The sequence below is a fragment of the Corticium candelabrum genome, chromosome 10 (genome assembly GCF_963422355.1).
Source record: "Corticium candelabrum chromosome 10, ooCorCand1.1, whole genome shotgun sequence".
Lineage (NCBI taxonomy): Eukaryota > Metazoa > Porifera > Homoscleromorpha > Homosclerophorida > Plakinidae > Corticium > Corticium candelabrum.
In genome coordinates this window covers 914,345-928,218 of record NC_085094.1, presented here as the reverse complement: position 1 = coordinate 928,218, position 13,874 = coordinate 914,345, and the positions used below count along the sequence as shown (strand labels likewise).

At 40.4% G+C, this 13,874-nt stretch overlaps 1 protein-coding gene across 1 annotated transcript; it reads right to left on the bottom strand.

Moving 5' to 3' along the window:
* LOC134186178 (supervillin-like) lies at positions 1-13,861 on the bottom strand. The gene is made up of 20 exons (XM_062654097.1): positions 13,785-13,861; positions 11,986-13,721; positions 7,647-7,770; positions 7,387-7,558; positions 7,188-7,324; positions 2,830-2,983; positions 2,624-2,766; positions 2,304-2,558; positions 2,086-2,247; positions 1,786-2,028; positions 1,645-1,721; positions 1,492-1,587; positions 1,301-1,438; positions 1,127-1,245; positions 888-1,043; positions 704-832; positions 539-648; positions 425-468; positions 263-356; positions 1-203 (listed from the first exon to the last, which is right to left on the bottom strand). Exons 2-20 carry the CDS (start codon positions 13,245-13,247, stop codon positions 117-119), a joined length of 3,702 nt encoding a protein of 1,233 aa, XP_062510081.1. The 5' UTR covers positions 13,248-13,721; positions 13,785-13,861; the 3' UTR covers positions 1-116.
* Positions 13,862-13,874: the final 13 nt, after the last annotated feature.

Below are 13,874 nucleotides of genomic sequence, written 5' to 3'. Positions count from 1 at the left end.
AAGCAGTGCAGCAAAGCTGTCTTTTTTTTGTTAATAACTGAGCTAGTACAATTAGACTAGTCTATCTTATAAATTTGCATATCTAAACTCATATCTACACAATCTGTCACATGTCTCTAGAAAAGGCCTACTGCTCTTTTCGTTTCCAATTGCCGCCAATGTGGTAACTTAAGAAAGTTGTTTCTATTCATCCCCATGGCAATCTGCATTTACACATAAACATAGCCACAACATCCACCATCATCACAAACAGTACAATTACAACAAAATCTTCATCAGAAAGATACGTCTCCAGCCTGCAGGAATCCACAGACTCTGGAAGTGGTCTCGTCTGCAATTCCTCCAGTGTATATTGTCTGAAAGAGCAAAATATATGAATATGAACTCCACTACACAGAAGGTACCTTCAAGTTCAATATAAAACCTGCTCAACTCTGTCATTTCTTCTTCAACTGTTTGAAGAGTTTCCTGAAGCAACCATTACGTTAACATTATAGAATACATAAAACAATCAAAAATGGTATATTGTCAATCTCACCATAACTTCATGACTAGACAACTGGTCCTCCCAGAAAGGAAAAAGTTGTCGAAAAACTTCTGGTTCAAAACCTGCTTTAACCACAAATGCAGAGCTTTTCATACCACAATCTATATGAAATCACCATAATATATGTTACATCAAATACAGCAGAAGATTCCTTACATGTTGCAAAGTTCAAGGCAGTCTGCATGGCTAGTTTTCTTTCTTTCAGCCACCGGCTACTGTTCATTTCACTATTAAATTTCCCCATCCACACAAAAACAGCACTTGATGTGCAAATCATGAAGAGAGCTAATTGATAACAACAACATCAACAACATAACAAACAAATGACAAACAACCATACAAGGTTGAGGAATCGAATAGAGATCATACTGAAGTAGTGGAAAGTGATTACAAACATCAAATTTACGGTACGACTGCAACACTTCAGTTGCTACAAATTGACCAGTGACACTGCTCAATTCAAACAATCTAAGATCATTGTTTCTATGCAGAGGAGCTAAGAAACAACAAACAAACTATTATCCAGTCTTCCACAACATATCCTCAAATTAAAAAAAAACTGAAGAAGTACATGTATACCTCCCAATAGTAAAGAAGTAGGGTACTGTCTATCTCCCACAACATCCCAAAATTGCTCTTCCTCTTGACCTTCTTCTATAGTAATCATCTTCAGTTCACATTGCCACCTCTCAGACAACCTAACCAAACTTCTCCATTATAATATTACAAACCACTGCAACCCAACCAGGCGACCTTTTTCTCAAGAACTCAGAACATTTAGTTACACTTTGACACACAAAGCCGGGAGACTCACTGCCGTGCCATACAAACACAGCACATAGATCTTGTGAGACAGCAATGAATGAAGATGTTTGCTGTAACCATTTACCACTGGAAAAAGACGTATTATACGTATAAGAAGCCACCAAAAAGAAGACCTCTACCTTGCACTTGGAAGCTGAAGTATATACAATTCACTTTCAACACAACTACGAATAATAAACATTGTTGGTTGTCCACTACGTTTTTGAAACAATGATCTGAACAGACAAATCACTAACAAATGGTTAATTCCTTTACTGGTTGTCAGTACCTACCTTTCGTTGTAAACAACCATATTACCACCAAACAATTGCAAAAAAACAGGTGGTTCCTTGTGCTGTAAAACTCTTATCTGTAAATACATCAATGATCATCATCCAACGTCACCATTGCACAAAATCATAATTCTATCACACCTGTGGACCTCTCTCTTTATCCAACTCTACTGTCAACAAAGCTGATGCTGTTTTCTCAGTTACAGAGCAGTGTTCCCCTTGCCAAAAAAAGTAACAACACCGAACTGACCCACAACTCCTAGCTTTCATTGACTGATTAGTGTCAGATGAATGAAACAAGTGATATTCCCATCTAATGACATACGCATCATGTGAGCAGAACTCCCCATGTTGAGATACAGGAAGCTCAATGTATTTTGTCTCCTGTCACAATTACAAAGGCTACCAGGTAATCACCATGATCTAAATTCCAGGGCTCACCTGAACAAGCCAGACAGTTATATTCTGAGTTTCTACACGGTACTCTCCATGACCCTTTCCTCTTCCAATATTCACATTGTCTAATATACATGAAGAAGGGTTGCTAAGCTGTGGAGAAAGAAAGTTTTCTGCCGGAATTGGAAACAACTCAGGTGGTGAATACTGTAACAAGATTACAGGTAGACTAACAACTTAAACGATTGAATGCAATTACACACCTCCATTGTCTGTCCAGTATTTGCATGACCTTTTGCCTTGATTATTCTACCTGGTTCGGGCCAGTCAGAAAACTTCTCACGAAACAGCAATGGTTCATGACCTTCTGTGGCAGCATAGAAAATTCCCCAACTGGGAAATCTACTGTTAGAAGAGCATAGCTCCTGTGCTAACTTAATAGCCTCTTGTCGTTTAGTCGTGAAAGTGTGTTTTCCACTCCACACATACACTTCAGAGCCAAAGTCATAAACAGCAACCTAGGATAATACATCAGCATTATAACAATACATTTCACACAATCTAATAATCAAGCTGGCTAAACCTGGTCACTGCATAGTCTGCCATATTTAAGTGGTTTCCCACTCAGACCTTTGTTCACTACTAGCTCAATGTCATTAACATCATACACAACTGTTTCCTTCCAGCAATGTCTTTCATATTCTTCATCGCATAGTCTCTCTTCACCTACCAAAACCAATCATACAGCAGTGTCAAAATGTAATAGTAACTATGTGTAGTAGCATTTACCTTTCTTTTGCTCAGACCCATTCTCTGAAAACAAGTCAAGCATTGCTTTTCTATTGCCATTGTCATAATTTCTCCTCTCTTCTATCGTCTGAACTGACTTTGCTTTGCATCCTAATTCATGACTTTTCAATATTCGGTCTGCTAAATCCTGAGCCTGCAAATATAAATTTAAACAAAATGAAAAAGCTTTGTAAATGTATTCCTTTACTAGTTTAATAATAAACAGGTACAACTAGTTAAGATGCTTGTTCTTGCTCAAGAAGTTAGCTTTCTTCACTCCTTTAGATCCCTGTATGACCTGATGCTGATGCACATCAGAGTCTTATCAATCTATTGAGTAAAGTCCTCTTCCATTTCAATTCCTAAATTGAACACTTATCTAATATATAAAGCTCAAATTCTCTCTCTGTGTGTGTGTTGGCATTTAGTGGCCACGTCTTTTGCTTGTTCGCAACCGAAATCGGCACGCATACTCGGCACGCCCACTCAGCACGCACAGGGGAAAGTTTGCGTAAAAAAATTAAAAAAAATTATGTACAGGGTTCCCTCTGGAGGGGTTGTTCCCTCTGGAGGGGTTGACCCCCCCCGCGTAAAATTTCTCGATGACGCAAATGCTACACATTCCAGTTCATTCAAACACACGCCCACACCAGTCCTGCGTAGACCGTATGCATCGTCGTCCTTCGCAAAGCTTTGAGCAATCGAATATCTCTTGCCGACAAAACTTACTCTTCTAGCACTTTTGTTTCTCTCCAAATTCTGATTGCATTTGCACCAAATCCAACCTACGTTTTCTGCAGCAAGCGCTACACAGGGAGTGTGTCGATTTCTATCAAAACAAGCGCAAAGAGCAAGATTCAAATTGATTCAGAACATCCGGGACCTCGCAACAAAGATTGCATGTGACGTGTCCGCAGACCTACCTTTACACTACAGTATCTTGCCTGTACGAAGGACGGGCCATGGATCCTAGTTAGTCTTAAAAAACATCTTGGCCACATGCGCTAGTACATCGTGCCCCGCATACACCTTTGATTATTGGTTACCAACAATCAAATTGAGACAATTGTGTAGTCGGTCGCACATGAACACTAAAAGGATAAGGAGGCGAGTGGTATCGGCGTCCGCTGTCTGGATCTGTTTCGACGTCCACCGCGCTTCCGTGGAATCACGGACATGCTGTCGATGTCACATGATGTTACACGTGATGGTGAGAAAACCCTCTTCAGCATCACAATATAAAAGGGTTGCCCACCTGTAAGTATGATAAGTTGTGCATAAGTGTTTCGGCTACCGAACCAAACAGCATGCTTTGCAAATTGCGATCTAGGGTAACATTGCAGTTCTTGTCATTCCAGCATATGTTTCTGAACTGTTGCGTTAATGCAAATCTCCGAAATGTCTCTTTAACATTTTAGCAAGCACACTGATGCTAGTTTTCCAAATAGCCACCGTAAGCATGCTCCCATTCGTGTTCTTGTCCTTTTCTTGTACACTACGTGTAGACAAACTCTTGAAGACTGCTTCAACAGAAGGTGATATTTGTTGGCACATGTCTGGTCTACTGTGAGACACTTCCGAGACTTCACATTACATGATAGTGTTTTCTTTCCTGCCTTTCTGATCTTGCCAGCCTAACAGTTGAAAAAACCGGAAAGCATTCTAAGCTTCCGAAAGGAGGTGGTATCAATCAAACTGGCCTCCCAGTCTTTGTTTTAGGAAGGTTCCAATCAAAGACACCCTAGGCCTGTGTATGTCACTGTGTGTGTGTGTGTGTGTGTGTGTGTGTGTGTGTGTGTGTGTGTGTGTGTGTGTGTGTGTGTGCACGTGCGTGCACACATACAAACATACACAGTCACTTCAGTTGGTCAGTCAGTAAAAAAGAACAAAGAACAAATAAGACAAAGAACGAAGAACAATTGCCAAAAAAGATCTCTATTCCAACTTACAATAATCATAGTAATGTAGATAATTTTGTGACTCAATTTTATGTACATTAGATTGATAGGCATAGTGGCCCCATAGGGCCTGTTAATTAACCTCACATTTACAGTTTGTCACTAGCTATTTCATTTAGTCTGTAATAATGAGAGACAAACAGACAGATTTAAATGAAAATATATGTATTGACAGACAGACAGACAGACAGACAGACAGACAGACAGACAGACAAACAGACAGTTGAGTCCATATGTCATATCGCATTTGTATCCAGCTGGGCTCGCTCGTTGACTCGTCTTCCCTAATTATTTGGAGATCTCACTGGTCTCATCAAGACTATATCTTGCCTAATTCCAGGTTCTTCTGAAGGATCTATCAGCTATCAGCTTCATGCGTTGCCTGCAGACAAATCCATTGCTGATTTGATGAGCAATACCAAGAAATTACAACAAAGATTGACTTTGGAAAGTACCAATAACATTGTATCATATCTATTCTTGCACACCCACAGTCTTAGCGCTCATCTGCAAGGTTTAGGTCTCTTCAGGGAGTAAGAGCAGGTGCATGACTTGACTCAATGCCTCTTTCAACAAAGTTTACATTAAAACCTGGCGAGTTTCATCTAGCAACACATTGGAGGTAGGGTTGTGAAATGCCCCTTGGATCAGTGATTTCCACTTGTGACTGTGGGAAAGATGTTAACGGGGATGGATGCCATTTTCTGACTTGTAAAACTGGAGGTGGGCCTATATAGACTCATGAAACACTATCGAGCGTATGGAACAACTGTTTACAGCAACTAAATATGACACATCAGTGAGAACCAAAGAATCGATACATTAATACTGATGACATACTCGATATCATTGCAGTTGATGCACAATCTGGGTGGGACGTTGAACTTGACTTTTCAGTGGCTCACCCATGGGCCAAACATATTATTTCCCACGCAGCTTTGGAAGATAGAGCAGCTGCAGCCAAACAAGAAGCCGTGAAATCACAGAAATATGCTGGTGAGTTGGACATGTGGGGCAGATCCTCTAACTGTATTGCCCTAGTTTTTGAATATTTTGGAAGATGGGGACATGATGCTCTTCAGTTCCTTAATCAGTTGTCCATTCTCGCAACAGATGAAGATGGAAGGAAGAACAGCGAGAGTTCAAGACGTACTGGCGTCGCTGTTTGTCTATAGCATTGCAAAGATGCAATGCTAATGTGATTAGTAGAAAATTAGAAAAAGCAAGACAGTTTAAAAACTCTTAACGTTGATGAAGTATTTGTTAATTATAAGTAGTTGGGGTTTGTTATGTGGCCCACTGTGGGCTTTTGGACTGGTGTTTGGACAATTAGACTGTAATCGTGCTGATGTACGAAAATATGTATTGACAGACAGACAGACAGACAGACAGACAGACAGACAGACAGACAGACAGACAGACAGACAGACAGACACATGAACTTGGTCGACCTAACGCTGCTGAGTTTCTGGACATCTGGAGAAAGAGATTCTCAACTCAAATTCAGAAGTGCAATGCAAAGGCCATCATGAGAAAAATCTCAGCTCTGACAAATGACAATGACTAAACTGTAGATTGCTCTACCCAGTTTTTCAGCCACTAAGTTGGCTCAGGGTAGTCTGCATTGTTCTCTTTTAAGTGTTACATGTTTGTTTGTTTTTTAAATCTAGACCTAGTAAACTCTCGTAGTTACAGAACTTTGTATAGTTACCTTGCTAGCATTGTATTATAGATGTATGTTTGAAATAAATGTTATTTGACAGACAGACAAACATACTGGCGGCGAGTACTGTCAATAACATTACAACGTTGCAATAGTAGTGTTTTAGCTAAAAAGATTGACAGAATAGTTTGTAGTAATGACTCTGTAGATAATAGCTACAAACATCAGATGGCTGTTCATTAGAGTTTTTCTTCTACGACCACTATGATCGTTTGTCTTGAACTCTTAGTTATATGTGGCCTTTTCTGTATTACCGTTGATGTTTTCAATAAATGTTCTTTGACAGACAGACAAACAGAAGTCGGAAGACTAAATGCAGCAGAGTTTATCGACTTCTGAAGCAAACCCTTTTCAGTCCAACTCCAAAAGCGCAATGCGAACGTCATCTCTAAGAAGTACAACAGATGTGACTTAATGTCACTCTTTAGCCACTAGCTGACACTGAGGACTTTGCATGCAGTGTAGCTACTTTTAGAGGTTTTAGAGTTATTAGTTCCTTCAAGTTTCCTTTTGAGTTTAGTTTTGCTCACAAACACTGATAGTAGTTGGACAGCATATACAACATATTTGCATTTTGGTAATGTATGATAGATAAATGTTCAAATAAATGCGGTTTGACAAACAGACAGACAGACATACAGACAATATTACTAATAATCAACTAACACAGTACTTACCCTAGCTTTCTCAATGACATTTGATGAACTACCAATCCATATCCACAGCTGTGACGGAGTAGTAAGCAAATATGAGTCATCAGAACTAAGCGATTCTTTGGATGGTTTAACAACACAAACTTGCACATGTCGACGACCTTTAAATTGCCCAACTGTTATCTTCTTTAATTGAGCTTTACCACTAATCACATTACTGTACCTTTCACTTGTATCAGAGTCACAGCTGGCTGAGACATCTCCATTAGTTTCTCCTCTTCACCACCGGCCACACACATGGCAGAACCATCAGATCGTTTGCGAGTCTTTCTCAACTTCAATTGAGAAAAGTTCAAGCTTGTCTGCAACCCAGCCACAGCAGATGGATGAAATCTCTGCAATATGCAAGTTAAGCAGTAATTACTGTATTGCAACCTGTACAGCAGAATCCAAACAAGCAAACAGATACACAAATGATCTTACAGAGCTTGAAACATCAGACTGAACATCTCTCCGCCTACTCAGACTCTTTATAGGATTGCTCAATGATGTTTGTCGATCAGCAGGCTTAAGACCACGTCGTCGAAGTACAGTTGATGAAGAGAGTCTGTTGCAAAGATCAAAACCACACTATACTATCACACTATACCACTGAGCAAGCTTATTATATAGCATAGACTAAACAATCAAAATTATCTTATTCACACCACCACACCCTGCATGTACACTCACACAATTTTAGTATATTCAGTGGTGTCGCCAAGATTTTGTCTCAACCGCACAACACTAATTTAGTTATAATATCACATATAAAACATAATGTCACTTCTGGTTTGTAAGTTATATGTGTACAAAATTGATGTCCAATTCCAATTAATAAACACCTCCTGTCATTGTAACCTACTACTGTTTACTGAAATATTGCTCTTATGATCTGCAGCATGGCCTTGGTCTATAGATGACCTAAAAGGCACAGAATTATCTCTGTAGAAGTTGTGTGTGTGTGTGTGTGTGTGTGTGTGTGTGTGTGTGTGTGTGTGTGTGTGTGTGTGTGTGTGTGTGTGTGTGAAGCAAGGGTGTACACATGCCAAGATCAGCAATTAGCCAATGACCACAAGCAGAGGATCAGCAAAAAACCTAGGGCACACAGCTAGAAAATATGGCTTCATTTTCTGTGACAGATAAGCTAGATGAGCCATGTGCCCGAGTTGCACTAACCCTGAAACAACCCATATAAATATTGACACCGAGACCACAGTAGGACATGGAGATCTTGAAAGTTTGGTAAACAGGTTGCATTCTTGGGGTAGATGGAAAACGCAAAATAAAACAATGCATTAGAATGAATTCCCATATTTGATGACTTTGAAAGAATCAGCTCTGTGCCTGGATACTCAAACCGCATGGATTGCAATGTTTGTCAAGCTCATGGTCAACGGTTCCCTTCTTCTCTATAAGCGCTACCTGGATCTTTTGTAGATTTTCAAGTCTTCTTGCCTCTATGGCAGCTCTTCTCAAATGTCTGAATTGGATATCTTATTAATTATTTCTGCGAGGCAAGGGCAGGAGGGCTAGTAAGGAAGGAATTAGGATTTCTGATTTGGTTTGCCTAGACATAAGTTATGAAGATCAAGGGCTATAATTATCAACTGTTGCAAATTAGCCTTAGACTTTCTAGAGCGCAGAGGAATCCAGAACACGCAACTATGGAATACCCAGTATCACCAAATCCAGGAATATATGGACATATAACGTGCCTACATACTAAACAAATAGTAGTAAGTACAACATAAACATACATACAAATTAACATACATAGATATCAATTTTGTACATCTTTGTACACATACACACAATGCTTATTTTCACATTGAAGACTCAAAAGTCTACAAAGATAGATGGGTACAGCAGACAAAGAAGGAGGAAACTGTTGACCATAAGCTTCGACAAACTTCACAATCCATGCAGAGTGAATATTGGCCACAAAGTTTCTTATCCAGAAGCAACAAAGTTTCTTATCCGGAAGCAAGCACAAAATCCGGGAATTCATTTTATTCCACGTTTCCACCTACCTGGATTTACGCCTTACTAAGATGTTTGCCATGGACCACACTTACCAGCTCTGCTGCTAACTGGCAACAATGACTACTTTTCGTGCCTCAACCGGCTATCTTCACTACCCTAACTGATACAGTGCCGGGACAGCTTATACTGGCGAGAACACTGTATTTGACCAATACTTAGATGGGTATAGAGACAAATGAGACAAACAAAAATACAAAGATATAAAACAAACCTACTGAACACACACACACACACACACACACACACACACACACACACACACACACACACACACACACACACACACACACACACACACACACACACACACACACACACGACAAGATAAGGATGTGGCACTGAATGTCCACATTGAAAAGGTAGTCCTTAAATCTGCCAAAGACGTCTCTTAACTTATACTAACAGACAGAAAGATACACAGACAGATATACTTTATTCTCATATCAACTCTACTACTTGGACATGTGCTAGGAATTTGTACAAGCAAACCAGTCCTTGCAAACAACAAAGTCATAACTAATGAACTTGGCCTTGAATGTCACAGTCAAATAATCTATCTAATTCACCACAATTAGGTGACAGTTTCGTTTTCTGACAGACAGAAGCCACATTTACAGCTTGTCAGTAGTCATTTCATTTAGTCTGTAATAGTGATCACTAGCTGGGACGCGAGAAAAATCCAACAGTTGCTCTGCTCGTGACAGTGTCAGCTTTCTCTACTTCCGTGACCAGTGTTTATAGTACACCAGAGTCGAGTCTTCGAGAGGGGTCCCCAGCCAGTCGAGCCCGAGTGCATACGGTAGCCAGTTGAAATCGCACCCGTCCCACTGATCTGTCTGTGCGGACATCATACGTTGCGCATTAATATATATATATATATATATATATATATATATATATATATATATATATATATATATATATGTTTAAAATATATGACAAACAGACTAGCTAGGCTGCAAGATACTACAATCTACAGGACAACGTGATTGTGGCAGAGATTTAGATCAAGAAGGCTACCGCCTGCTCACATGCAAAACTGGAGGGGGTCCTATTCAAACACACAATGCCATTGTGCAAGTCTGGTCAGGGTGTTTAACTAAACTAAACAAAGAACTAACTCATCGATACCTCAACTACAACAGACCAGACATTACTGTTATCAAACCCCAAACTGGTCACACCATAGAACTAAACATTTCTCTAGCACATTCTTGGTGCACTGACTTGCAAGCATCGGCTGCTAGCACAGCAGGTATTGCAGCCTCAAGGAGAGAGAAGAGAAAAGAGATTACAAAGCCAAAAGCTTCTACCAGGAGGCATCAAACCATCTTTTGTTCCCTTAGTTCTCAAACATTTTGGTCGCTGTAGGATACAAGCCATCAACTACCTGAACAAACTGGCCAAGTGGTCAAGAGATGATAAAGGAAAGAAAAACCAGGGTCAATTCAAGACAAAGTGAAGATCTCTCATCTCTCCTCTCCATTTAATCGCAGAGAAACCTTGCTAAAGTTATAGCAGACAAGATCCATAGCAATAAACATTACTGATACACTGTTGCACCATTGTAGGTTCTTTTTGCTTATGTAGTTTTTCTAGCTTAGTAAGTATCCTTGCCATTCATGTAAGTAGTTGCTGTATGATAATATGTGGTTTTGACAAACAGACAGACAGACAGTTTTAGAACTTGTTGATTTTTAACATATTGTAGACTGTAATAATGCCTTGTATAAAATATATGTATTGACAGACAGACAGACAGACAGACAGACAGACAGACAGACAGACAGACAGACATACAGACATACAGTCTGTCAAATCTCTGTCAAATGGCTTTATTCAGAATTCATCTTCGACTAGAGACCAATCTCGAATGAAGTCCGCAAGGCAAAAGTGCAGGAGCATGGCTCTTGACAGTACCATCATCATCATGGTATGCATTATCTCCGTGCGATTTTTGCTTGGCATCCTTGATGAGACTGGGCTGCCAATGCCTTTGGCTTCTGGTCAGTGTGACACTGGGCAAGAATTAGACTCAGATGGATACCACCTAATAACATGTAAGACTGGGGGCGGCTGGGTAATCAGCCATAACAACATGGTTTCAGCATGGTCAGACTGTTTGAGTCAACTGCAATTACATCACGTAAAAGAACCCAGCGGAAGGTATGCTAATTCTGAAGATGGATCAGACATGGTCAGCTACAACTCAGAAAGCAGTGGCAACCAGAAGAGAAAGATAAAAAAGTACAACCAGGAGCTCTTGCCTGGAGGTTTTCGACCAACATTCGTCCCTATAGTCTTCGAACATTTTGGCTGTTGTGGAGAGAAAGCTGAAGACTATTTGAAGAAACTGTCACAGCTATCAAGACGAAGACGAAGACGGAAAGCTAAATGCATCAACTTTCAAGTCATACTGGAGATCTGTGTTTTCTGTGTGTCTACAACGATCAAATGCTAGAGTGATTGACAGTAAATAAAAAAGATTCTTTCAAGAGACAGCCACATAAACATAAAGAGTCGTAGGTAGAACCAAGCACTATTGGCTTGGGTAGTATTTAGTTGCTTTGCTTAGATGGTGTATAATAGTTCAATGTTTGAAATATATGTATTGACAGACAGGCAGACAGACAGGCAAACGAACAGACAGATAGACAGACAGACACACAAAGAGAGAAAGACAAACAGACAAAGACAATGACATACACATATAAACAAGCAAACAGGCAACAGAAACCTTGGAGAAGCTTGTTCAGAAAGAAAGTCAAAGTCATCATATATTAGATGTTCCTTGACAATCAAATTGTCTCTAGCCACTTCTTCCCCAGTTTGCGTATATCCTGCTTCAGTATGAGTTTTGTTGGTAGGCGATGAAGCGGGTCCTTGTCCTTTAACCACATCCTGAGGAAGGTAGTCCAATTTGTTGATGAACCTATCACTGTCTGGTGAGTCTAATTTCTCAAGCGCAGGACAACAAACAAGTTCTGTCATAACTGCTCTTTCACAGTCAGGAGTTGTAATGTCCTGATGACAGTGTAAAGTATTGCTACTCTTGTCAAACATGTTACCACTTACAGCTCCAGAATTCAGATGCTCACTTGTCTCATTGTGTCCATTAACAGTAAATAAATCCTGTGTCACTGTTTCTCCTGCATGTGTCTTTTTCCTAACAGAGGGAGAAGTTGTATACCTGTTCAGACATTTCTTTCTGTCTGTTGATGTCTGTCTGTTCCAAACATGGCTTCTGTTAGCACCACCATCCTGTCTGTGAAGCCTAGACAATCTTGCTGTCACAAGCACCTTGCAGTCATTGCAAGACTCTGACTTTGACCCCAAATCACCACTAATGTGCAAGGAACAGCTGTCTCTAATGGTACTGTCAACTCTTATTGTGTTCTCATGTCCACATTCAATCAAATAATCTCTTGTATGTGCTCCCTGCTGTCCAAATAGACGCATGGCTTCTAGACTCGAGCTTGATCTTTGATAGATTGCTGCAATGCTGTCAGTTTCGACTCTATAGTTCAATTTGTCAGTCAAATATCTTCCTGTTAGGTGACCTCCACTTTGCCCCTGTTTATTCACCTCCTTTTCTGTTGTGCTTTTGTCTTCTGGGAGCGCTTGCTGTGGAAGTTCCTCTAAGCAATGCAATGACGATTTGCTGCACTTTCCTCTGTTTTGACCAATGATTTCAAGGCGGTGCAATTGTTGGTCACGCCTTGTGGCTGAACCATTGGTTCTCAACCTCTCTGTGGTTTTACCACAGACAGCGTTCTCATGGCTGCTGTCTCTTACTTCTCTTGTTTGGATTGAAAGTTCAGATGAAACAAAGTCTGACTTCCCGTCAAGGCAATGTAAATTTTCATCCAATACAACCAATGGCATACGCTTGGCACGCGCGTCACGTCTCAAACTGTTGTTGGAACGAGACCAGCACGTCCAGCAAATCGCCAAGAAACACACAATGACTGAGAAAGCCCAATAGACTAGCCAAGGCATCTTTGTTAGAGAATCTAGAATTTCGTAATAACAACAAACAAACACTCCTCTTGAATAGCGATGGCAGTGAGTCAGTAAAACGATGTAATAAAGCCGTAGAGCAGCAAGTCAAACGCCAGTCGACTGCCTGTGAGCGATGTGCATGAGGTAATATCCTCGCCGGAAACGCCGATTCGTTTGGCAGCCTTGCCCCCCACACGCACCCAACAGAATAAAACAGTGATGTCTCCTGTTTATACAGTTGATGTCTGTTGAAGTCTATTGGTTGCTACTCAACACGAGCCACAAACCGCCAAAGCTCCGACAAAGGCGCCACTAGCAGGTGTTACGTACCTAGAGTCCAAACGCTGCCACATCATGTGACACTTAATAGTAGATTACTAGTAGTCGTTCGTTTAGTGACGATCAGATCTGGAGTGTTTGCCTTTCCTTTCGTGCTGTGTGTATATTACACATGGAAACAAATTCATTCACCTACTTGCAAAACAGCTGTAAGTTTCACAATAATAATGTCACACGAATAAGAGATAGAGCAACCTCTCTAACATGGACATAACACACTTCTGCGCTAAAGCAGTACCCTCACTAGCATTTCTGCAAGAAATCGCTACAGGTTGTCTTGCGCAT